This window comes from Rhinolophus ferrumequinum, chromosome X (assembly GCF_004115265.2).
Source record: "Rhinolophus ferrumequinum isolate MPI-CBG mRhiFer1 chromosome X, mRhiFer1_v1.p, whole genome shotgun sequence".
Taxonomy (NCBI): Eukaryota; Metazoa; Chordata; class Mammalia; order Chiroptera; family Rhinolophidae; genus Rhinolophus; species Rhinolophus ferrumequinum.
The window spans coordinates 37,359,232-37,386,424 of record NC_046284.1 but is presented as its reverse complement, the minus strand read 5'-3'; the positions used below and the strand labels follow the sequence as shown (position 1 = coordinate 37,386,424).

At 39.5% G+C, this 27,193-nt stretch overlaps 1 protein-coding gene and 1 pseudogene across 2 annotated transcripts; both read right to left on the bottom strand.

The window, feature by feature from the left end:
• Positions 1-442: 442 nt before the first annotated feature.
• On the bottom strand, positions 443-2,402 carry LOC117027805 (nascent polypeptide-associated complex subunit alpha-like; annotated as a pseudogene).
• Positions 2,403-3,192: 790 nt separating this feature from the next.
• STEEP1 (STING1 ER exit protein 1) lies at positions 3,193-26,583 on the bottom strand. Of its 2 annotated transcripts, none has more exons than XR_004424141.1 (8): positions 26,405-26,583; positions 23,613-23,730; positions 9,287-9,328; positions 7,493-7,631; positions 6,814-6,903; positions 6,129-6,221; positions 4,530-5,137; positions 3,193-3,939 (listed from the first exon to the last, which is right to left on the bottom strand). XR_004424141.1 is itself a non-coding variant. In XM_033116514.1 (8 exons), exons 1-7 carry the CDS (start codon positions 26,526-26,528, stop codon positions 5,075-5,077), a joined length of 669 nt encoding a protein of 222 aa, XP_032972405.1. In that variant the 5' UTR covers positions 26,529-26,569; the 3' UTR covers positions 3,193-4,635; positions 5,045-5,074. The 2 variants fall into 2 exon arrangements, 1 of the variants encoding a protein (XP_032972405.1); XM_033116514.1 differs by having other exon boundaries at positions 3,193-4,635; positions 5,045-5,137; positions 26,405-26,569.
• Positions 26,584-27,193: the final 610 nt, after the last annotated feature.

The window sequence follows — 27,193 nt, the reverse complement described above, 5'->3', positions numbered from 1 at the left end:
TGAATGGGAGAAGATATTCACCAATGATACATCCAATCAGGGGTTAATATCCAAAATATATAAAGAACTCATAGAACTTCACAACAAAAAAACAAACAACTCAATTAAAAAATGGGCAGAGGACCTGAATAGACATTTCTCCAAAGAGGACATACAGATGGCCAACAGACATATGAAAAGATGCTCAACATCACTAATCATCAGGGAAATGCAAATTAAAACCATAATGAGATATCACCTCACATCAGTTAGAATATATATATATAATATATATAAAATATAATATATATAAAATATATATGTATATCTAAAATATAAAATAAAAACAGGTTGAATTCACCACAAGCAATGCATTTTGTTTTCCTAGAGGAATATAAAATATTAAACGCTCAGGTGTGATGGGCTGTGCTTTTTAAAATTTGAGTGAAAAAGAGGAGTAGTCAGGTGAAGAAGCAGAATAAAACATCAGAGAAATAAAAAAAAGGAACATTTTTCCTTAAGAAAACTTTACTAACAATTGTCACCCCAATAAACTTTAATTAAAAAAAAAAAAGAAAGAAAAGGAGGTGGTCCACAGTGGTAAGGATAGTAAAATGGTCAACACAAGCTAGTTTTTAAAAAGCTTTTCAATTTGTCTCAAACAATAAAATTTTACTTCCAAATGTCACCAGTTATTACAGTGGAAACATTTTACAACATTTTCCTATTTTATCACAGTTGATAATTTAAAAAATAAAAATATAGAATAAGTTTCTGAAATTTCAATATGGCTCTTTATACTAACATTAAAACACTGTAATCACTGCTAAAAGACAAGTAAATAAAGAGAATAGAGCAACTATGCCATATTATGTTAAGAGCTATTTCAATGGGAAAGAATTAAACATAATGAAGATGCTTGTTTCGTGCTAATGATGTAGCAATTTGCGGTCTTTTTTTTCATCCCAGAGGAAGTCATGATTTTATTGATAGAAACAGTACACATTTCAATGCAAGCTCCAGTTACTTTTTTGAAATATGAAAAAAAGGTCCTCGGTTTTAGATGGTTACATAGTTAATTCCATAATAGCATTACAATATCATTACTGTTGTTATTCAGGGCTCGGACTGACTTTGTCCTGGACACATTTGTAACATGAGCAATTCTATGTCCTTAACTTCCACACCTGTTTCATCAGCCTCTTCCACTTTGCTCTCCTCTTGTACAGATGGAGTCTGTGTGTTCTCTTGAATGTCTGAAACAGCTTCACCTTGAACTTTGAATTTCTCAGCAGCTGCTAGCTGTGCTTGTTGAGATAAATCCTCAATCTTGCCTTCCCCCAAAACTGTGTAGGTATCTGAAGCTGAGCTGTTGTAGACATCTGGTTTTGTGATGACAAAGAGGATATACTTAGATTTCTGGGTAGTGACCCTAGTAACCCCTGTAACCTGTTGATGATCCAGTTTGAACATAGCCTTCCATGCTTTCTTTTCACTCTGGCTCTGTTTTGCTTGAATGACTGATTCTTCATCGATTTCAGCTGCTGCTGCTGGCTGGGTATGTTGGGTGGTTGCCTGTGTGGAATCTTGTTCCTTGAGCTCTGGTACTGTTTCATCACTGTCAGATTCTGTTCCAGACCCTGTCTCAGCCTGGTGCTGTGTCAACTCTTGCTCTGTAGAGTTTCCAGAAACTTGCTAGAACAGTTTCTGTGGCTTCACTGGGCATTTTGTGCAGTAAACATGGAACCAAGATGGCAGCAGGAAGAGCAACAATTTGCAGTTTTAAAGATGAAGTAAAATGCATAATTTGAACCAGATGCTGAAATAGTTTAGGATTAGTATCTAAGGACAAATATTTCAGAAAATATGTAGAATGGTAGCCACACATTTGCTACAGGAAGTCCTCTATACAATTGTCTTTACATCGCACTTTACTTAGCTTCTCAAAATGAAATTGCGATCTGTTCTCAATATTTTTTAAAAATTCCACAGGAGTAGTAAGTAGTTCAACATAGTTGTATAGTCATATTTGTGGCTTTATCACTCATTGGCTATGGGATCTTGGGAAACTTAAAACATTTGGAGCCTCAGAGTACACATTTGTAATAAGAATGACAGTACAGTAGTCCCCCCTTAATTGTGGATTTGCTTTCCACAGTTTCAGTTACCCGTGGTCAACCATGGTCTGAAAATATTAAATGGAAAATTCCAGAAATAATTAATAAGTTTTAAATTACATGCCATTCTGAGTAGTATCATGAAATCTTGCACCTGGACATGAACCAGCCCTCTGTCCATTCATATATGAAGTGATCCCCCTGATAAATCTAGTACCCACCTGGCACCATACATGATTATTACAATATCATCGCCTATATTCCTCATGCTGTACTTTATATCCCTGTGACAATTTTATGACTACCAATTTGTATTGCTTAATTTTTTATCATTTGCGCCCGTCCCCCAAACCCCCTCCCATATGGCAACCAGCAGTTTGTTCTCTGTATCAATGAATCTGTTTCTGTTTTGTTTGTTTGTTTATTTTGTTCTCTAGATTCCACATATAAGTGAGATCATACGGTATTTCCTTTCTCAGTCTGATTTATGTCACTTAGCATAACACTCTCTAGGTCCATCCATGTGGTCACAAATGGTAAGATTTCAGTCTTTTTTATGGCCAAGTAATATTCCATTGTTATATATGTACCACCTTTTCTTTATCCAATCATCTATTGATGGGCACTTGGGGTGCTTCCATATATTGGCTATTGTAAATAGTGCTGCAATGAATGTAGGGGTGCATATATCTTTTCAAATTAGTGTTTTGGATTTCTTTGGATAAATAGCCAGAAGTGGAATAGCTGGGTTATAAGGTAGCTCTAGTCTTAATTTTTTAAGGAACTTCCATACTGTTTTCCATTGGAGCTGCATCAATTTGCAATCCCACCCACAATGCACAAGGGTTCCCTTTTCTCTACATCCTTGCCAACACTTATTTGTTGATTTATTGATGATGGCCATTCTGACAGGTGTGAGGTGATATCTCATTGTGGTTTTAGTTTGCATTTCCCTGATGATTAGTGATGTTGAGCATTTTTTCATATGTCTATTGCCATTTGTATGTCCTCTTTAGAGAAATGTCTATTCAGGTCGTCTGCCCATTTTTCAATTGGGTTGTTTGTTTTTTTGTTGTTAAGTTGTATGAGTTCTTTATATATTTTGGATATTAACCCCTGATTGGATGTATCATTGGTGAATATCTTCTCCCATTCAGTAGGTTGCCTTTTCGTTTTGTTGGTGTTCCATTAGTCACTTAGTAGCCATCTCAGTTATCACATCAACTGTAAAGGTATGGCAGTGCTTGCATTCAAGTACCCCTTATTTTACTTAATAATGGCCCCAAAGTGCAAGAGTAGTGATACTGGGAATTAAGACATGCCAAAGAGAAGCCAATAATGTACATGGATGTACAGGAAAAAACATAGCATATGTAGGGCTCAGGCATCCACTGGGGGTCTTAGAATGTATTCCCCAGGGATGAGGGGGAGCTACTATAGTTAAACCTCTCTCATGGGATTATTGTCTTGTTTAGATTAAGGTAATACCGTAATACCTATAAAGTGCTTTTCCATGGCACCTGACACATAGTGAGTACCAATAAAAAGTAGCTAGTATTTTTATCATTATTACTACTGTTTTTTATTATTACTACTAATAAAATAATACCCTTCAAATCTAAAAACAAAATAAAACAGGTTTAGTGGAAGTGAGAATGTGAGAGTAGCAATGATAGAAGGTTGTGGGCAGAGAATAGAACATCGGATTTCAGAGGTGGTGTTGGTGACATCCAGGCTGTAGTCATCGCAGCTTGTGGCTAAAGTGGTATGAAGATGAAGGTCATTGTTTGGAGTTGAGATCAAAGAATTGTGTGGAGGTTATGGTTAGTTGTCTACATGATGCCTAACAGGAAATGAAGTGGAAAGGAAGGCTCAGTTGCAAAGACTTCACTGGATGTAGGCGAATAACTGGGAAGATGGATGTTACCACCCTGGGCTTTCCCAGGACCTCCACCCCTCTTTCTCCCAGTTGTTGCTAGCTCATATCAACTCCCACTCCAACCTACATTTCCTTCCAAATAAAAAAAAAATCAGAAAAAAAAGCAAAGAAAAATGCCCTAGTATTTTCCAACAGCATCTCACATATACATCTTGGGCACTTACTAAGTGCAACCCGCTATAGGTACTACAAGGAGGTTAAAACATTCTTCCTGCCCCAATACCTTGTAATACAGGTGAACAGATTAAACATGGATACAAATACTACATATTGATATCACAGATACTTTACAAATTTCAGCATCATTTCTTACCCTCTGTCTCCCTCACATGTACTCACACATGGGAATAGTACTATTAGCTGCTCAACAGGATAGTAGCTCCCTTGTGTTTCTTATTGAGACTCCATTTTCATTCAGATCTCAGCTATTCTACCCCCTCACTCCAATCTGGCTTTTCTTCTTTAAGTTCAAAGTCTGATAAGAGATGGCTCACCTATGGCTTTCATATTTGAAGTAAAGGAAGCTTTATGCAGATTCTGCCTTTTTATGGATTTTCTCTGACAGTAGAGAGATTCGAACCATAGCCGATACCTGCCAGTCTAAGAAGAGAAACAGAGTCACTTAAAAGCAACTGACTTGCTGTGATTTTAAATATAATTCATACCACTTTTTTCTATGATATATCATAATATTTTTTCAAAAATCTTTATGTATTGTATTAACTCTGAAGAAGGAATAAGAATAGCTACTTTAAAAACTACAGACACTCAAGCACTGATTGATCTATTCATAGTTTCTACACATCTGAAGAAGTTTACGTCAAAGGGACAAAAAATAGTATAGAAGACCCATAAACAGAAAGACCCATCTCTAGAAAGCAAGTCAGATGGACTCAAAGACCTCACTGAATGTAGGAAGCAACATAAAGCCTTCTGCTCAGAAATAAAGGTAGGAACCAATCCACACAATCAAGAAAAAGTTCTTTTGCCTCCTGGTCTAAATGCTTGCCTCCAGTGTGGGTTCAAAGAAAGGTCCTGATCATTTGAACTGGTTGTCAATCAAGGTCCCCTTCATTTTCGCTTTCTTGGCTTCCAGTTCAGCCTGTGGAGGAAGAGCAATATATGTTCTGATACATGCTATGAAATTCTTATATCCTTTCCTTATTCTAACTGCCCAAACACAATCTCTCCATGCTCATTTAGTATACAAACTAGAATACTAGTTCTAAACTCATTATGAATCTCTAGCAACTGCTTTTCAAACTTTCTGATGTTATCGCACATGTAGAAAATGATAACGTCTGTATGGTAAAATGGCATAAATACACAAAGCAATCAAGTGTAGGAATCCTGCAACCCCAGGGCCCCTGAAGGGCTGAGGGAATCAATATCATGGCATATCATGGCATAACAGGAACCGGCAGCCTTCGGAGTTAGGAGCATGGAGCTCTAACCGCCTGAGCCAACGGACCGGCCCTAGATTTTTGTTTTCTTGACAATAATTTACTTATGATATTTCTTTAAAATCAGATATCACTACATTGGTGCCTCTCATCAAAAGGCACCCTCCACAACTAAGATTGAAAGGACAACTTGACTTGGAAAAAAGGCCTGGAAGTACACACTGTTCCCCAATAAAAAGTCCTGTTCCCCTTCCCCAATTAAAAAAAAATCTTTAAAAAAACAAAACAAAAATGTAGACACCATCATAAATAGATGTCCATGCTCTATGATGAACCCATGAATAATGCAGAAACCGGTGGTGGTAACACTATCATATGCCATCATATCCTGGGAGAGCATCCATGAACCCTGATCTTTAACTCCTGACCTTGGGCCACAAGTAGCAGACTGAAATATTATTCTGGTTGGGGCTAGATAACAAGTATTATCAGTTATGGCCTGGATCCTGTGGTCACTACTCCAGAGCAGGGTATCTTGACAGTCATAGCCCAGGGTTAGACACCTGGCAGCCAACTACACCACTAACTCCCAGTAGACTTCCTAAAAGATATCCCTGACTGCTGGAGGGTGTTTCAGACCAAGAGATTCAAACAGTCAAGCCCAGCACATTGCCATCCCATGCCACTCACCAGCTCCTGCAGCCGTCTTTTGCTCATGCCCTTGCGCTCCAGCTGTTTTTCAATCACTTTGGCATTCTGTGCATACGAGTCAGCCACTTCTCTCTGAGGGAAAAAATAAGCATCCTTCAACCAGCAGTCCCACCAATGAGTAACAAAAGAGACCTTAATTTGCCATTTATACCACTCAAGTTATGAAATTATTACTGAAATAGCAGGAGTCTGTTCCCTTTCAATTCTTCAGGTTTTCAATAATCCAGGAGAGTTCAGGTTTCAACCGAAACCATTTTTAAAATGAAAAATAACGTCTTTCTCTGTAACATCATTATACTGAAGTTTAATAAAGGTAACTGCTGCTACTGCTAAGGGCAGACTCATAATTCATCAGAGCTGGACTGGAAAGGACCTGAAATCAATGAGCCCAACAGTATTTAAACTTAAGAAGGATGAGGGATTTGTGCCCCGAGGCATCTCAAAAAAAAAAAAAAAATCACTCGTCTAATCCAACTCCCTGGTTTTCATTTTCCAGATGGCACTGGGATCCAGGGACACAGAACTAGCCAGTCTCATAGTTTTTTACTAACAGAGCAAGGTCTACAAGTAGTCTCTAATTATTCTGCTACTGGATGCTCTAGTTCTAGAGCCCCTTTCTTTTCACCACCCCCAGTCCAATTCCCTTGAGAGCAGAAGCACTTACAGCCTCAATCTCCTCTTCCTCTTCATCAATAGTAGACACAGTGACAGAGCTGAACTTGCCCATGTCTTTAGTCCGTTTGGTCATCATCACCTAAAGTCACAGAAGAGGAATCAGTCTAGATCACTGTAAGGGGCTCTGTGAGCCATGGATGTGAGAGTGTGTGTGTGTGTGTGTGTGTGTGTGTGTGTGTGTAGGGAGGAAAGGAGGTGGGGGGAGGGAGAGAGAGAGAATACACGCACATGTGCCTGGGTGCTGGGAGGTAATTATTGGGGTGGGACACCCATCTCTCTGGGACAGGCTGGCCTATCTAAAAGTGCCAATGTTTTTATTTGCATAATATTTTTCTAATTTTTGCCATCAAAGATCTTTAAAGTATATTTAAAAATTAGCCTGATTCATTCCATTTTTAATTGTTTACACTGGAAAAAGAAGAAATTTGGAAGAAAATAAATGCAAATAAAAACCACACAATTTCTAACTTTACTCATAGGGAAAGAAAAAAAGAACACATAATAGATGTTTCATCTATATAACATGTTACATCTCTATAATTGCCCTTTACGGGGATGTAACATTATGTTACATTCCCGTAAAGGGCAGTTTCTCATATACTATAATCTTAAAATTTAGCTAAACCTGTAGCTATGTTAACCACTCTGTCTCCTTCAATGATAATTACCTTTTTAGGAGGCTCTTGCTTCTGAGTATATATATTCGTTTTCCCAAATCCCTGGCCAAACTTGACTACTGCTCCATCCACAATGAAGGTCACTGGAGCATTCTTCGGCTGGGACTGGTAGAAGAGTGGCAGTCCACACCTGCAAGCAGCAGAGTGAATCTCTGGGAGGCCTCAGAATCCAGATCCCCAAAACAGTGATTCGCAAAGTGTGCTCAGACTCCAGGAATTGTGTGTGTGTGTATGTGTGTGTGTGTGTGTGTGTATGTGTGTGTGTGATGAACTAATGATGAGCTCTTCCCAGTGTTTCCCAAAACTACTTGATAAGTATCACTGAGGGTGCTTGTTAAAATGCTGATCAGATGCCCAGGCCCCTCCCCTAGGAGATCCTGATTCAGCAAATCTACGGGGTGCGGCCTGGGAATCTGTCATTTTCTTCAGCATGCAAGTGATTCTTATCATCAGATAAATTTGGTAAACGCTGGCTCCTGCTACTGATTACTTTCCAGTTAAAACTGCTGCCATTCTTTCCAGGTGTCTGGGTAACTACTTGCAGGTTTTGTCTAGTTTTGTTTTATCAGTGTCAAGAGGGAGAGTAAAGGCTCCACTGCAGTGGTCGGCACACGAATTCCTGTAGTAATTGCCCACTTTCTTTGGCTGGTCATTTTTATTTTACTTTTTCAGCTAAATGAAGGAGTCCCATGAGGTCTGAAAAAAGTAATTTAATGAATCCAGTATGGTTGTGAACTAAAATTCCTTCTTAGCCATTTCCCTGCTTTAATTCTCCTAGTCTGAGTCTTCTGAGAGCAAAGATGTAACTGTAGTTACTTCAACAAGATTAACCTTACTATAGTTTAACATTCTATTAACCTAAACCTGGAAATATACATATATATATATATATATATATATATATATATATATATATATAGAGAGAGAGAGAGAGAGAGAGAGCATTAAATATAAATATATATATTTATATTTTATTTAATGCCATATATATATATATATATATATATATATATATATGGCATTAAAGTTCTGGGGTCTGTGGTCCTATAATAGGCTTTATAAATGGGCCTGGACTAAATTACACTATGTTACATTTACCATATGACCCAGCAATCCCACTCCAAGAGAAAACACATCTTCCCACCAAGATTTATACTAGAATGTTCATAGCAGCTTTATTTGTAATAGCCAAAACCATTAATAACTCAAATGCCCTTCAACGAGTGAACTGTGAAACAAACTGTGGTGCAATGGAATACTACTGAACTATAAAGAGGAACAAATTACTGATATACATAACAACTTGGATGAATCCCAAAAGCATTATGCTAAGTGAAAGAAACCAGACATAAAAGATACATATTGTATGTAGTAGAACACATACTGTAGAATTTACAGAAAATCTTAGAAAAGGCAAAACCATTGTAACAGAAGCACATGGGATACTAGGAATGTTCTACATCATGGTAGTGGCGCTGTTACCTGACTGTATGCTTTTGTAAAAACTCATCAAATTGTACACTTAAGAAGGGGAAATTTCATCATGTACGACTTACATTTCAATTTTTAAAATTATACTGTGTTGGAAAAAAAAAAACATATTTGTGGCAAGCTGGTCAGAGATGTAACTTTGACTAGTCTTTTCAAGGAGTATATTGGTATTTGTGTAGTTGAAGTTATAAGGATAAAGATACAACAGAGAATTTTATCCAAATAATTCTGTTCCTAACACATTATGGCCTCTACTTGCTTATGCTCAGAGAAACCCACACTGTTAATACTTACTTTGCACATTTCTTCCTGTACTGGCGTTCAATGCCTTCAGACCTGCACAGAAAAAGGAAGGTAAAGAAGATATGAACAAATCTCTTAACCTACTAACCACACTATTGCATTTCTTCAAATGCTAAAAGGGCCTTTCAAAAGTTTTCATTTCACAGGTCAACTTCATTAGCAAATCCTGTGGCTTTTATCTCCAAAAAAATATCTTGAACTTGTCTACTTTTCTCCACCTTCCTGCCACCAGTGTCTCTTCCCTGGACTATTGTCACAGTTTCCTGACTGGTCTCCTCACTTCCCCTCCCCTTGTTTGTTTCAATTTTTTAATAGGCAGTATGTGTACATGATATACAGAGCATAAAATGAGAAGTAAATATGCTCCCCACTCATCCTCCACCCACCCAGTTCTCCTCCCCAGAGGCAAATACTGTTTCTTCTGTTCCTCCCAGAGGTGGTCGATGATATGAGCAAAGAATCCTTATTGATATATATAGAAAACGTCTATTTTTTCTTTTCCTTTTTAGATAAGTGTAGCATACCTTATACTGTTCTCTACCTCTTTGTTCACTTAAAAATATATCTTGCTTAAAAAATACATATATGATCCTTTCCCATCATTGATAAAGAGTTGCCTCATTCTTTACAAGGTCTGTATTGTATTCCTTTGTATGGATGAACCAAAATGTCTTTTACTTGTTGGATAAATTCCTAGAAATGTATCCACTTTAAATTCTGATAGACACTGCCAAATTACTCTCTAGAGAAGTTGAATCAATTACACTCCTACACCACCAATGTGAGAATTCCTGTTTCCCTACATAATGTTATTAAAATGCACTACTGCCAATCTGGCACGTGAAAAATATGATCTCGTAATTTGTATTTCTTATTTTTAAGAGTGAAGTTAGGCATCTTTTCATATATTTAATAGGCATTTGTATTTTCTTTTTGTGTGTGTGTGAACTGTCAGTTCCTACCCTTTGTCTATTGAGTTGTCTTTTTATTGTATATTAAAGAGACTTGCAAATGTTAAAGGGCATTGCAAATATTTTTCCCCAGTTTGATATTTGTCTTTGACTTTTCCCCCACGTGGAAATTTTAGATTTTTGTGTCATCAAATCAGCAGTGTGTGTGTGTGTGTGAGAGAGAGAGAGAGAGAGAGAGAGAGAGAGAGAGAGAGACTTAGGCCTTTCCCACTTTAAATTTATGTCTATAATAAAAATCCAACCTCTTATTCTAGAATCTGCTTCCACTACAGTCTCACTCCAAATCATTCTCTAAATAGAGTCAAGAGTGGCTTCTGAAGGCCCCTAGAATAAAATCCAAACTCCTTACCATGGTCTATCAGGCAGCAACTGAGCCCATAATTAGGCCCCTACCTCACCTCATACATTCCGTCCCTCTCTCACAATGACTACCCACACCGGTCTTTCTTTTGCTCTTTGAACCAAGAAGTGCTTTCCCACCTGTGACCTTTCAGGCACACTCTTCTCTCTGCCTGGAATGCTCTTCTTACCACTTTGTCAAAGCTGTACTGTTCTCATCTTTTTTGGTCTCAGTTCAAATATCCCCTAGTCATGGAAGCCTTCCCTGACCACCTTTTCTAAGTAAGAGGTTCTCATGTGATTCTCTGTATGAGCCCTCTGTTTCATTCATATGACCTTCCATAATCATAATTACTTGATTTTTCTGTCATCCCACTAGATTGTGAGGTCTATGAGATCAGAAAACAGTGGAGATCATGCCTGTCTGTCTTGCCACTCTATTCCCAGAGCTGAACAAAGTACTGGAAACAAAATAGACATGCAATAAATGTTGGTTGAATGAATTATTTCAAGAATTCAGTTTAGTGAGGAAAATTATATTCATGGAGGTAAGTTCTAAAATGGAGGAATGTATGCAGTGTAATGGGAACACAGAGGTTAGAGCCACCAATCTGTCTGAGGCAATCATGGAAGTCTTCATGAGGAAGTGATGTTCAAGCTGACAGTCCTGATAGAAAATGGTATTTCCGGCAGAGGAAATACTATGTGCAAAGGCAAAACAGAACAACATATTCAGAGAATTACAAATAGTCTGTTACTAGCACTTAAAAAATCAAAGGAGTACTAACAGATCTTACAGATATAAAAAAGATTCTTAAGATTACATTATAAATAACTATATGCCAAAAATTAGATAACCGAGATGAAAGGGACAAATTCCTAGAACGACAGAATGACAAAAACTACCAAAACTCACTGGAAAAGAAAATCTGAATAATGCACAAGCAATTAAAGAAACAATATATAAATGGAACTTGATTAAAGTTCAAAATTTTGTGCTTCTAAGAATACCACCAAAAAAGTAAAGTCAACACACAGAATGAGAGGAAATACAGTGGCGCTGCTTGGGGTTTAATGCCAAAGTCTGTGCTTTCCACCATCTTTAACACTCTGCCTCTCTGCTTACAAGTATTATGTCAAATGAGGTCCCATTTGCTAACATCACTGGACTAGGGCACTCACAGTATTTTCTGTTATGTGTACCCCATCTGGTTCCTGCAGGGATTTTAAATTCAGCCTCAGCTTGAAGGGAAAGGTTTACCATGCTTCTAGAATCCTGAAGTCAGCCAATTTCATAAGCTGGGGATTTCAAAGCACAGGAATATCAAATAAGGGGGGGGGCTGTATATTTCCCAATGAATTAATTTTCAAATACCTATGACAAATGGGATTTTTTCAAGTTTATAAAAATTGATCTATTCCTAACTATGTGCTAAGAATCAGGCAACATGTCCTAAGGGTTTCAGAAGTAGAAGGCAGGGTTCTTACTCTCAAAAAGTTCATTTTTTTTTGAGACATTCAGCCTCTAATGTAAATGAGACAAGGCTTTTAAGTGGTATGATTACAAAAAAGTGATAAATATGAGCTAGACATAGACTAATTGACCTTGGTTGTCTTTCCTACCCTTAACCTCTAGGAATATATGTGATAGGGAACGCCCAAAACAAAACATTCTCCCTGGTTGTGACAGATGGCCTCTAAGACGGTCCCCCATGATCCTTTCTCCCTGCTATTGACATCCTTGTACAGTCCGCTCCCACAATGAATACGGCTGACCTGTGACACCAACAGGACACTGCAGAACTGATAGTGTGTGGCTTTTGAGTCTTGGACATAAGACATTGTGGCTTCTGCCTTGCTCTCTCTTGGATTACTCACGCTGTGGAAAGCCAGCTGCCATGTCACAAGGACACTCTAGCAATCCTATGGAAGATCCCTCTGGTGAGGCATTGAGGCGTCTCCACAACAGTTAGCACTCCGCTGCCAGCCATGCAAGTGAGCCAACATGGAAGTGGAAGCCCCAGCCCAATCAAGATTTCAGATGACTGCACCCATGGTCAAGCTCTTAACCACAGCCTCATGAGAGACCTGACCCATCCGGCTCAGCTGTTCTTGAATTCCTGACCACAGAAACTATGAGATGATAAATGTCTATTGGTTGTTTTTAAAAAAAAAAATCTGATTGAGATGAAAATGGCAGCGTGAGGTGAGCCTCTGTAAAGCTCCCCTGGATTTACAACTAATCGAACAACAATAACTCCACAAAGGACTCCCTGCACAGCAGATAGGCAAGACGAAGAGGCACACTACTGAATTCACCTAGAGGTGGGCGAATCACGTGAGCCTGGGAGGAGGGAAGGGAGAAGTGCAGAGACAAAGCCGCGGGGGCACAGGACGCAGACCTAGCGCAGTGCTCCCGAGCTCGCTACATCCCGGAACTACCACAGCTGCGGGAGAGGGAAGAACTCAGACTGCTAGGGCTCCGCCTATGGCCCACAGGGCTCAGGGGGCAGCATATAACACAGCTGAACCAAACACTCATGGCAGAAACCTCATAGAAAAGACTGAGGGAAGAAGGATGAAAACGGTGGTTTAAGCCCTCACTGACGAGCAGCGAAAGGAAACCTTAGGCACTGAGACTAGCCACCCCCTCCCTACCCTCCCAGAGCTCGCCCCACCCCCACATGCCCGGTGCTAGAAGCGGAACAGTAGCAGTGTCAGATCAAAAGAACAGAATATTTGTTATTCTGAGAACTGTGGACCACAGACAGAGATTCGCAGCCCAACTAGCTCCGGCAAAGGGGAGGGAGCTGCGGAAGCAGGACCAGCTGTGGTGATGGTCACAGACACTGCTCTGGGCCACCTCTCACAACTCACCCCGCCCCGGGCCCCACCTATCTGGGCGAATCCCTGCAGGAGTAAACCGAACTGCTGAAACATACGGGCTCTGAATCTGGTGCAGGAAGGGCTTTGGAACTTCAAAAGCTCTCCGCATACCCACACGGATACTGCACCCTGTGACCCAGGCGAACTATTAACAGAGGAGAACCCTGTCTCCCAGAGAACCCCCCCATTGTGTGAGAAGCTAGAATAGTGCAGAGAAAACATAGCACTACCGTGTGAGAGAGAAAAAAAAAAAAGGCTGCAGTTGGAGACAAAATAAAACATTCTATCAACAAGTGCTGGAAAACAAAAGAAAGACCTCTTCCTATCAACCTGTTGCAGAAGCCACTCCTGTAGATGTCTAGGAAGAGAAATAATAAATCAGTAATTGCTATGAATAACCAAGGCAACAAGACAGCTCAAAAAGAAAGGGAAAAGTCTCCAGAAAAGGAACTTAAAGATATGGAAATATGTGACTTAAATGACAGAGAATTCAAGATTGCAGGTCTGAAAAAAACTCAACGAGATGAAAGAAAACACAGAAAGGTACTTTAATGAACTCAGAAACACAATCAAATAACAACATGAGCATTTTACGAAAGAGATTGAAATTTTAGAAAAGAACCAAAAAGAATTTCTGGAGATTAAGAACTCAATAGAAGAAATTGAGAATGAAATAACCAGCTTAGGTAGTAGAGTTGACCAGATGGAGGAAAGAATCAGTGACATCGAAGATAGAAACTAGGAAATCACACAGATGGAGAAGAAAGAGACTTGAGACTTAAAAGAAATGAAACAACTCTACAAGAACTTTCTGACTCCATCAGAAAGAGCAATATAAGAATAATGGGCATACCAGAAGGAGAAGAAAGAGAGAAGGGAACAGAGAATATAGTCAAACAAATTGTGGATGAGAACTTCCCAAACTTGTGGACAGAACTGGATCCTCGAATCCAAGAAGCAAATAGAACACCTAATTACCTCAATCCCAACAGGCCTTCTCCAAGGCACATTGTATTGAAGCTGTCTCAAATCAACGACAAAGAAAGAATCCTCAAGGCAGCCAGGGAAAAGAAGACGGTAACTTACAAAGGAAAGCCCATTAGATTATCAGGAGATTTTTCAGCAGAAACTCTACAAGCCAGGAGGGACTGGAACCAAATATTGAAACTATTGAAAGAGAGAAATTATGAGCCAAGAATAATGTATCCAGCAAAGATATCCTTTACATATAAAGGAGAAATAAGGACCTTTTCAGACATACAGAAGCTGAGGGAATTTTCTAATACACGACCTGCACTATAAGAAATACTAAAGGAGGCTATTCGACCACCATCAACAGGGACAATCTGTGGCAACCAAAACGTAAAAAGGGGGAGAGTAAAGGCCTGAACCGGAATATGGGAATGGAGAAAGTAAGCGTGCTGAAGAAAATGGAATACTCTAAATATCAAACTTTCTTTTACATAAACTTAAGGGTAACCACTCAAAAAAAAATCCAGAACTGAAATATATACTGTAATAAAAGAAGAAACAGAGGGAAACATCATAAAATACCACCACACAGAAATAATAGACAACAACAAAAAGGCAAAGAAATAATGGAGACACAGCCTTACCATAAAACTAAATATAGAATGACAGGAAATCCTCACATATCAATAGTCACCCTAAATGTAAATGGACTGAACTCACCAATAAAAAGTCACAGAGTAGCAGATTGGATCAAAAAACGAAACCCAACCATATGCTGTCTCCAAGAGACACATCACAGCTACAAGGACAAGCATAGACTCAAAGTGAAAGGGTGGAAAATGACATTCCAATCAAATGGTACCCAGAGAAAATCAGGTGTAGCCATAATGATATCAGATGAAACAGACTTCAGGGTGAAAAAGATAACAAGAGACAAAGATGGACATGTCATAATGGTAAAGGGGACTATACAACAAGAAGGCATAACAGTCACCAATATTTATGCACCCAATCAGGGAGCACCGAAATATACCAAGCAACTACTAACGGAACTAAAGGGAGAAATCGACCAAAACACAATTATACTAGAGGACTTAAATACATCACTGACAGCTATGGATAGATCATCCAAACAGAAAATAAGCAACGAAATAGCAGCCCTAAATGACACATTAGATAAAATGGACATAATTGACTTCTATAGAACACTTCATCCTAAAACATCAGACAATACACTCTTTTCTACTGTACATGGAACGTTCTCAAGGATAGACCATATATTAGGACATATAATCAGCCTCAGCAAATTTAAGAAGACTGAAATCATACCAAGCATATTCTCTGATCACAAGGCTTTGAAATTGGATATCAACTGCAAGAAGAAAGCAGGAAAAAAAACAAATACATGGAGATTAAACAACATACTTATAAAGAACGACTGGGTCAAAGAAGAAATTAGAGGAGAGATCAAAAGATACATAGAAACAAATGACAATGAAAATACATCCTACCAAAATTTTTGGAACGCAGCGAAAGCAGTTTTAAGAGGAAAATTTATATCATTACAGGCCTAGCTCAAGAAACAAGAAAAATCCCAAATAAATAACCTACCGTTACACCTTAAAGTACTAGAAAAAGAACAAGGGAAACCCAAGGTCAGCAGAAGAAAGGAAATAATAAAAATCAGAGCAGAACTAAACAAAATAGAGAACAAAAAGACAACAGAAAAAATTAAGGTGACAAATTTGAAAAGATTAACAAAATTGACAAACCCTTGGCTAGACTCACTAAGATAAAAAGAGAGAAGACACTAACTAACAAAATCAGAAATGAAAAAGGGGAAGTTGTCACGGACACCACAGAAATACAAAGGATCATCCAAGAATACTATGAAGGACTATATGCCACCAAATTCAATAACCTAGAAGAAATGGACAAGTTCCTAGAAACATATAGCCTTCCAAGGCTGAACCATGAAGAACTGGAAAATCTAAATAGACCGATCACCAGTAACGAAATTGAATCAGTCATCCAAAACCTTTCCAAAAGCAAAAGTCCAGGACCAGATGGCTTCACTAATGAATTCTACCAAACCTTCAAAGAGGGTCTAATACCAATCCTGCTCAAACTCTTCCAAAAAATTGAAGAAGAGACAATACTCCCTTACTCATTTTATGAGGCCAACATTACCCTGATACCAAAACCCGGTAAGGACAACACAAAAAAAGAAAACTACAGACCAATATCTCTGATGAATACAGATGCAAAAATCCTAAACAAAATTCTAGCAAATCGAATACAACAATGCATTAATAAGATTATTCATCACGACCAAGTGGGGTTCATCCCCGGGGTACAAGGATGGTTCAACATCCGCAAATCCATCAATGTGATACATCACATAAACAAAATAAAGGACAAAAATCATATGATTGTATCAATTGATGCAGAAAAAGCATTTGACATGATACAACATCCATTTATGATTAAAACACTTAATAAAATAGGTATAGAAGGAAAATACCTTAACATAATAAAGGCCATATATGACAAACCCTCAGCTAATCTCATAATTAATGGTGAAAAACTGAAGCCCTTTGCTCTACGTTCAGGAACACGACAGGGCTGTCCCCTATCACCTCTGCTTTTCAACATAGTGTTGGAAGTCCTTGCCAGAGCAACCAGGCAAGATAAAGAAATAAAAGGCATCCACATTGGGAATTAAGAAGTTAAATTGTCACTCTTTGCAGATGACATGATGCTATATATAGAAAACCCTAAAGACTCCACCAAACAGATATCAGAAACAATCAACGAATACCGTAAAGTTGCTGGCTACAAAATCAACATACAAAAGTCCACTGCATTCTTATATACTAACAATGAAATCTCAGAAAAAGAAATACCAAAAAAAAAATTCCTTTTGCAATTGCAGCAAAAAAGAATAAAATACCTAGGAATAAACTTAACCAAGGATGCGAAGGACCTATATGCTGAAAACTATCAGACATTTTTGAAAGAAATTGAAGAAGACACAAAGAAATGGAAAGACATTCCGTGCTTATGGATTGGAAGAATCAACACAGTTAAAATGGCCATATTACCCAAAGCAATAGACAGATTGAATGCAACCCCATCAAAATCCCAATGGCATTTTTTAAAGAAATAGAACAAAAAATCATCAGATTTGTTTGGAACCGCAAAAGACCCCGAACAGCCAAAGCAATCTTAAGAAAAAACAATACTGGAGGTATCACACTCCCTGACTTTAGCTTGTACTACAGGGCTACAATCATCAAAACAGCATGGTATTGGCAGAAAAACAGACACATAGACCAATGGAATAGAATTGAGAACCCAGAAATAAAACCACATAAATATGGACTGATAATTTTTGACAAAGAAGCTAAAAACATACAATGGAGGAAAGACAGCCTCTTCAATAAATGGTGCTGGGAGAACTGGATAGCCACGTGCAAAAGAATGAAACTGGATTGCTATCTGTCACCATGTACCAAAATTAATTCAAAATGGATCAAAGACTTAAGCATAAGACCTGACACAATAAAGTGCGTAGAAGAAAACACAGGTACTAAACTTATGGACCTTGGGTTCAAAGAGCATTTTATGAATTTGACTCCAAAGGCAATGGAAGTAAAAGTTGAAATAAACGAATGGGACTATATGAAACTTAAAAGCTTCTGCACAGCGAAAGAAACCGTCGACAAAATAAAGAGGCAACCAACTGAATGGGAGAAGATTTTTGCAAACACTGCCTCCGATAAGGGGCTAATATCTAAACTATACAAGGAACTCATGAAACTCAGCAACAAAAAAACAAACAACCCAATTGAAAAATGGGCAGAGGACCTGAAGAGACATTTCTCCAAAGAGGACATACAAATGGCAAATAGACATATGAAAAAATGCTCAACATCACAAATCATCAGAGAAATGCAAATAAAAACCACAATGAGATATCACCTCACCCCAGTCAGAATGGCTATCATCAACAAGACAAATAGTCACAAGTGTTGGAGAGGCTGTGGAGAAAAAGGAACCCTCATACACTGTTGGTGGGAATGCAGACTGGTGCAGCCGCTATGGAAGGCAGTGTGGAGGTTCCTCAAAAAATTACGAATAGAATTACCATATGACCCAGCAATCCCTCTCCTGGGTATCTACTCAAAAATCTGAAAACATTTATACATTAAGACACGTGTGCTCCAATGTTCACTGCAGCTTTGTTTACGGTAGCCAAGACATGGAAACAACCAAAATGTCCTTCGATAGATGAATGGATAAAGAAGTTGTGGTATATATACACAACGGAGTACTATTTGGCAGTAAGAAAAGATGAAATAGGACCATTTGTGACAACATGGATGGATCTTGAAATTGTAATGCTAAGCGAAATAAGTCAGACAGAAAAAGCAGAGAACCATATGATTTCACTGATATGTGGTATATAAACCAAAAACAACAAAAGAACAAGACAAACAAATGAGAAAGAAGAACTCATAGACACAGACAATTGTTTAGTGGTTACCAGAGGGTAAGGGGGGTGTGGGGTAGGAGATGAGGGTAAGGGGGATGAAATATATGGTGATGGAAGGAGAACTGACTCCGGGTGGTGAACATACAATGGGATTTATAGATGATGTGATACAGAATTGTACACCTGAAATCTATGTAGTTTTACTAACAATTGTCACCCCAATAAATTAAAAAAAAAAATCCAGGGCATCCCAAGAGATGAGAATGAACAGGTATGCCAAGTTCAGATCATATAGAGAGTCTTCAGGCTTAGATTTTATCCTGCTAACCAGGATTTTTTAAATTGTGCTCCACAATGACCCCTAAATGAAATTGGACAGGGGAAGGGAAGGAGTCCTTAATGGGTTGGGCTCAACTCTTCCCCATTCAGAGCAGCTTCCTGCTTACTTATATTTCTGGGTAAGAATTTCATTTGAAGCAAGGATTCATTGTCTAAAAGTGTTTGAAAGGCAGTGCTGTAGGTCATGAAGAATCACTGAAAGATTTGAAGCAGGAGATTGACAAAATGTGCATTTCAGATTATTCAGACAGTAGACAACAGACTGGAGGAAAGTAAAACTAGAGGGAAAAAGACCAGGTAAAAGGCCACTTCAACAGCCCAAGCAAGTGTTACTGGGTACCGGCAATGATGGCAGTGTAGCAGGGTGAATGTGAGGAGGCAGCCACAAGAGATTAGAAGGGAGAACTGACAGTACATGGGGAGCATATCCCCTGGATTATGCAGGGGATTGTGTGAGTGGGGATGTGTGAGACAAAGAGAGGACTGGCTCTCAAATTTCTACCTTGGGCCACTGCATTAATGGTGGAGTCATTATATGAGGAGGAAAAAGAAGAAACTGTGTTTGGCTGATAGTTACAGAGACCTGACTACAGTGGCTTCAACATAAGACTTTGTTTCCATGTGAAAGAAGTCTAGAGGAAGGTGGTTCCTGGCCATGGTTGAGACCCAAAGAAAGCATGGCAAAAGCTCTGCAATTTTTGTGGCCTTTCCTTTCTTTTTTAGTTTTCCCCCTTCCCCCCCCACCGCCGCAGTCCGGTTCAAGCCGTTGTTTCTCAGTGACTCAGTGACAGATCCCTGGCCCCCAGGTATTATAAGCCTTACGCTGCTCCCCCCCTCCCAGGCAGTCGGCAGTCTGCAGTAGGCAGTCAGCGGCTCACCTCATGCTGGCTGCTGGCCACTCACAGTCCACGCCAATGGCAGCCCAGCTCCAGGGAGAGCTGTTGTCCACAATCTTAGCTGTAGAGGGAGCAGCTCACTGGCCCATGTGGGAATCGAACCGGCGACCTTTGGTCGTTAGGAGCACGGCATTCCAACTACCTGAGCTACTGGGCAGGCCCAGCCTTTCCTTCTTGATAGTCTTGAAAACAGACTATCAAGTCTGTTTTCAAAAAAGCAGGAAGAAATAAGTAAAAAGGGCTTTCCTTGGAAGCCCCACCCAACGACTTCTACTTCCATCCCTTTTACTTGGCAAAAGCTAAGTCACATTCAGAATCTTAGCATATTTTGGTTTTTTTTGGTAGGGGGCTAGAATATGTACCATAACTTTATAGACATAGTATAAATGCAGACATAAGAGAAAAGTGTTGGGAGTGGTGCTGAGTGAACCAATCTGTGGCATTTTCCACATTAGAGAAATGATGAGTTTGGAGTTAGTCATAAAAATCAAGAGCCCTGGAGAATACCAACATTTAAGGGCAGGCAGAAGAATCCAGAGGACTGAGCAAGCCAAAGAAGTAGAAGGAGAATCACAAGAGCAGCTTCACAGAAATCAAGGAAGGAGACAGCATCAAAAGAGGCATGGTCAAAAAGATATGGACAGAAAAGCACCCACTAGATTTGCAATTTGGGGAGTGGTGGATGAGGGAAAGATGGAGCTGGGGAACAACAGTGTCAAAGGAGAGGTACTTTAGAATGGAAAGACTTGGAGGTGGAAAAGTGATGGGCTCCAGGGCCTGTGTTGGGCACACTGATGTATTTTTAATAACTGGTGCTCCCACACTCAGCTGGCTCCAGAAGAGGAAGGGTAAGAGTAGACCGAAATTCCAAAGTGGCCAGCAGGGGAGCACACTAGAGTGGGCCCTTGGGAAGACTGTTCATGATTAGAGCAGGAACTATGTCAACCAACGGGGAAGTTTACCATGCCTTGTTGGTAAACTTTAAGAACTCTGTGGCCCAACTGTCACTTAGCCAGAGGCCACTGGCTTGGGGAGTACCCGGCACTAAGGCTAGGCCTGAAGCTGGTTCACGTCTAGGATCAGGCTGATTGGATTACAGGGCTTCTACTTCAGCCTAGGGCCACCCAGTTAAGGGCATCTGCCTTATAGTGCCATAGGAGTCTGTGGCCTAGCTGTGTTGTTAGATTACTTTCTGTATTAACTGAATAATATATATTCGCTTAATGTAATTTATAGATGATGTGATACAGAATTGTACACCTGAAATCAATGTAATTTTACTAACAATTGTCACCCCAATAAATTAAAAAAAACAAAAAACAAAAAGAAACTGGAAAATGTGGGAAGAGAAGAAGGAAAAAATATATATATATAATTATATTATAATATGTAATAAATATTTTACCAATTCTAAAGATAGTCAATAATTTTCAAAATCAGAAACCTAAATAAAGATTAATGGAAGGAGAAAGCACAAAGGATGGATTAGCTTTAGATAGGGTATGTTATTTATAAACCTTTCTATATACCATAGAGATGAATGTTTCCCCAATGTCTCCTGGAGGGACTTCCTTTGTGAATTTCATAAGTTTTAATATAATCGGCACCCTTGGTTGTATCTTGTACGTAACCAATTTTCTCTTCAACTGCTTAATTCTAGAAACCCAGTTGCCACAATGGTGCTTGATGCCTGATTTGCTATTGAATGTCACCTAACAGTGGTTTCTACCTCTTTTCATTAGTGTGGGCTGATAACAGTTTGATTTCTTAAATAAAGATAGCTAGATGTCAGCCTATAGCTTTTTCTGGTTCAACACTAGAATATAAGTTCCACCAGAGCAGGGTTCTTTCCTTGTTTACTAGTTGTACTGGGTTGGATGGGGCCCCTTAAAAAGTCATGTCCTTCTAGGAACCTCAGAATGTGACCTTATTTGAAAAGAGGGTCATTGCAGGTATAACTAGTTACGGTGAGGTCATGTCCTTAATCCAATGTGACTGGTGTCCTTATAAGAAGAAGGAAAGAAACACAGGGACAGAGACACAGGGAGAAGGCCGTAAGATGATGCAAACAGAGATGAGTGTGGTGCATCTACAAGCCAAGAAATGCCAAGGACCGCCGGCAAACAGCAGAAGCTAGGAAGGGTCAAGGAAGGATCCTCCCCTAGAACCTTCAGAGAGAGGATGGCCCTACTGACACCTTAATTTCAGACTTCTAGCCTCCAGAACTGTGAGAAAATTAATTTTTGTTGTTTTAAGGCACCCAGTTTAGCAAACTAATATACTAAGATATCCCAGGTTTCTAGAACAGTACCTGGCACATGGTAGGAAACCAATAAATGAAATATTTGCTGAATGAATGGACTTTTTAATTCCCCAGGATTGACCTCTCTGTGGCATTTGGCACCTGTTGATGACCACTCTACCCGCACACACTTCTTGAAACTCTGTCCTCTCCTGCTTTCCACATCCCAGGTTCTCCTTGTTCGGTTCCAATTATTTTGTCTGCTTTTTAAATGTCAATGTTTCCCAGTATTGTATCTTCAGTCTTCTCTTCTTCTTGCTCCACATTCTTTCTATGTAATTTTATCCCTTCCCAGGTTTGAATTCCCCTAATATACCAACAACCCCCAAATCCAAAAGAGATCTAACCATGTCACTCCTCTGCTTTAAAAAAAGGAGATGGCTATTGTCTATAGATAAGGTTGGACTTTATCTGTCTACTTCAGCATTTTACTCTGTCCTCACCCCAGGAGGCATGAACCCCTCCTGGTAGAGTGACCTGGGCTCTAGTCACAAAGGACCATTCAATTTTCCCAAGCACACCATATTTGATGCTTTTAATGCTTCCTTATTCTCTTCACCTGGAATGCTCCTCCTTCTCCTCATCTACTTTGTGAAATCGTAGTTCAAGGCCAATCACAAATGCCACCATCTATTTCTATCTCTCCTGACCACCTTTCAGGTACGATGAGTCACTGCTATCTGTTTTCCCATAGACCTTTTGTTCACAACACCAGTATTTTATCATATCACGATAGGTAGCCTCTTCCCTGGCTGAGCCATTAGCTCTTTGATGGTAAGAATGGTACTTTATTCATCCTCACAGATCCAGTCCCTAGCTCTGTGCCTGCATATATTAATAGTGTGCCCTAAGAGATTACAGGTTGAATGAACTCATTCTACTTGCAAAAAACCAAATTACAGCTCTCAAATGGCAACAGAATTACATCTCAGCACCATTTCAACAAAACAATAAAGATACTGCTGCATTAACAGAAGTTAGAGACCTACCACAAACATCAAAGCACTGGGCCCAAATGGATGACCTGTTCAACACTAGATGGGGTATTTATAGTCCTCAGAACTAGACTCCAACACAAGAAGTAAATCCTAGACAGAGAACATCGACATATTACCTGCGAAGATACATAGTCTCCTCATCTTCTGTGTTACAAAACTTGTGGGCGTGTTTGGCAGCATCAATCACCCTGGACCGATCCCGGGGCCTCATGGGTAATTTCTCCAACTGACAGTCTGAAGGAATGGAGAAAGATTTGGTCACTAGAGTCACTGAAAAATACCCGGAGGCAATCAGAAGTTTTCAGTGGGGCCCCCAGCACTGTAATTTTTACTATAATTACTATGCTTATTGATGCCTATTATTGAATTTTCCAACTAAAAATGACTTGGTGTCAGGAGATCTGACTTTTAGTCCCAGCTCTGTTCCTACCCTGATGATCTTTAGCAAATCACTTCCTCATTTTGAAGTCTGTTTCTTTATTTGAAGGATGAATAGATTATATTATCTCAGAAGTCCTTCCTACCACTGCAATTCAACTTTTCTGTATTTCTGTGATTCAGATGTCATGGTACACTTGATTTGTGTTACAGTGCATTAGAAGCAGAAGAGACAATCAAGCATCCTCCAATACCTATGAGGAAGGCATTGGGAAAAGTTGATAAGTGCTTAGAAAAGGAGAGAGAGGTAGGTGGTATGCTATATACAGTATGCAAATGCTCCATCCCAGTTAGAGGAGTTCTAATCAGAAAACAATGAAAACACACAGGAAATAAATTAGGTACAGTTATAAAGCAGATGGAAAATTGATATAATGCAAATTAAGTAACTAAAGGATCACGGAGAACTCAAGTGATCAGAGTGATTTGAGATTAGTGGAGGAGGTGGAGAAGGGAGTTAGAGAATACCAGGCAATTTGCACTTTAGCTCATTACTCTTCATATCGACCTGTTAGAGTAGACATTCAGTATTCCTAGTTTAAAGATGAGGGAATTGAGGCTTAGAATAGGTAGGCGATCTTCCACACATTTAATAAGAAACAGAACAAGAATTCAGACCTAAGTCTAGGTAATCAAAAGAGAATTCATTTATTCAATAAATATGCAAGGGTCCAGTATATACCAGACACAGTTCGAGCATTGTGCTGGGGATTCAGCAAGAATAAAGCAGACAAAGTCCCTGACCTGATGAAGTTTACAGTCTGGCAGAGGAAGTAGAAAACTTTAAAATAATAATTATATAATGTGATCTTGGATAATGATAAGTACTAATAAAAAATTTAGGCAGGATAATAGGAGGAACAGTGATCTCAGATAGTGATACGTGCTACAAAGAAAAATCAGGCAGGGTAGGAAGACAAAGAGTGACAAGGGTGCTATCTTACATACGGTAGCGAGGGAAGAGTTGTCTAAAGAAGTGACATTTCAGCAAGAGACCTGAATGAAGTAAGGAAGCATTGAGGGAAGAGTGGTCGAGGCAGAGGAAATACCAATCCAAAGGCCCTGGAAGCAAGAACATTTTGACATGATGGAGAAAAATCAAGAAGACCACTGTGGCTGCAGTGCAGTGAGAAAGGGGAAGGGTGTTAGGAGACAATGTCTGAGAGGTAGCTGTGTGTCTGATCACATGGTCTTGGAATGGACTTTCGTTTTATTTTCGGTGTTATAGGAAAACACCACTTTGAAACAGGACTCTGGCTGTTGTGTGCAAAACAGACCACTGGGGACAAAGCGTGGAGATCAAGAGACTATTGTGGCAATTCAGGTGAGGGATGATGGTGTCTTGGACTTGAGTGGTAGAAATGGAGGTGGTAAGAGGTAGTCAGATTCTGGATAGATTTTCAAGGAAGCACCTGCAGCATTTGTTGACGGACTAGATGGATGTAAGGTATAAGAAAGAGAATTCAAGAATGATTCTGAGATACTGGGTGAATAGTGGTACCACTGACTACAATAGGGAAGACTGAGGGGAACAGTGAGAGTAGGGAGTAGGGGATCATGAAGTCAATTTAAACATGATCTCTTTGTGAGGCCCATTAGACATCCAAGTAGACACATAGAACAGGCAGTTGGAGTTTAAGGAGAAGTGCAGATTAAGAAAGGGGAGTCATCAGCACATAGATGGTATTTAAAGTTTGGGAATGGTTGAGATCACTTAGGGAGTGAGTACAGACTGAGAACAGGTGAGAGGACCGAGACCTAGGGCCTTGTAATGCCTAAAAGTCTGAGACAGAAAAAGGAATCAGACACTGAGAAAGGGCAAAATCGAGATAAGAATAAAATCAGCAGAGTGTGGAGTCTTGGAAGCAAATGAAAGTGTTTCAAGAAGGATGGAGTGCTCATCTCTGTCAAAGGCCACTGAGCTGGGGGCTAAAATGAACATTGATTGACCACTGGAACTGGCAATATGTTATTAACCTTGACAAATGTGGTGTAGATGGTGAGGTGGGAAGGAAAGCCTGTCTGAATGAGATTAAGAGGGAATGGGAAGTGAGGACGCCAAAACAGCTAATACCACAACCCTTTTTAGAAGTTTTGCTATAAAAAAGCAAAGAAATGGGGTTATAACTGGAGGAGAATGTAGGACCATGGAAGAGTTTTGTTTCGTTTAAGATAAGAGATATTACTGCATCTAGAGGCCGAGTGGGAGGAAGAGAAGATACAGTATATCTTTTTCTGAAGGATGAATTTAGTTTGGAGGGAGGTCTGGATACAGAGTTACAAGGTTAAATAGAAAACAGAAAAACTGCCCTGGAGTGTGGCGGGGATGTGGAAGGAGGATTTTGATGCAGAAAGTAAGACCACCAATCTTCAAAGAGACGTGGCTTCCAGATCTCAGCCAGAGAAAATTCGCACTCGAGAACCCAAAGTTTCGCTGCTTGCAGACTTTCCCCAGTTCCCGACTACTCACCCAGCACCAGGACCATCTGGCCGCACAAACAGTAGTAGACGTGGAGGGGCTTCTCGCCGTCGTCGTATTCCTCCCGGTCCCGGGTGTCGGAGCAGACAACCGACCGGGACACAACTTTAGGCATAGTTCACAGGAGAGGCCTACAGACTCAGCACCAAAAATAAGGGTCGCGCGTAAATGACGTCATCGACGCGCGTCGAACCTTTCCCCGTACGGTAACTGTGGTCATGTGTCACTAATAGTCATGTAGACTTCCGGGCGGTCCCATTAGGCTAAGATGTTCGGGGGCCGTCCAGAGCCAAACAATCTTTTTTGCTTTGGCCTAAGTTAGCTGGGACTGCTTTACTTGAGACAACCTTAATATTATTTATTTATTCATTTATATATATATATATATATATATATATATATATATATATATATACACACACACACACACACACACACACACACATATATATATATATATATGACCAGATATCACAAAGGATTATATCCACACATATATGCATAATACAGATTTTAGGTGTGCCTCTATGATTTTAATGACTGTATTCAGGATGAGTGCTTAATGAAGTAGAGAAATCTTTTCAAAGCTGAGGTATAATTCTCATAACATAAAATTCACCCTTTTAAAGTGTATCATTCAGTAGTTTTTAGTATATTCACAAAGTTGTACAACCATCACCACTATCTAATTTCAGAACATTTTCGTCATCCCCAAAAGAAATCCAATATTGTTAGCGGTCACTCCCCACCTTTTTCCCTGGCAACCCCTAATGTGCTTAC

Bases quoted from the DNA above. Each gene is read 5' to 3' on its own strand.
- STEEP1 (XM_033116514.1), bottom strand. From the start codon at position 26,528: ATGCCTAAAGTTGTGTCCCGGTCGGTTGTCTGCTCCGACACCCGGGAC. The intron at 9,329-23,612 runs GTAATATGTCGA...TTTTCTGTGCAG, and splicing joins GAGACTATGTATCTTCGCAG to GTCTGAAGGCATTGAACGCC. The intron at 6,904-7,492 runs GTAATTATCATT...CTGTGACTTTAG, and splicing joins AGCAAGAGCCTCCTAAAAAG to GTGATGATGACCAAACGGAC.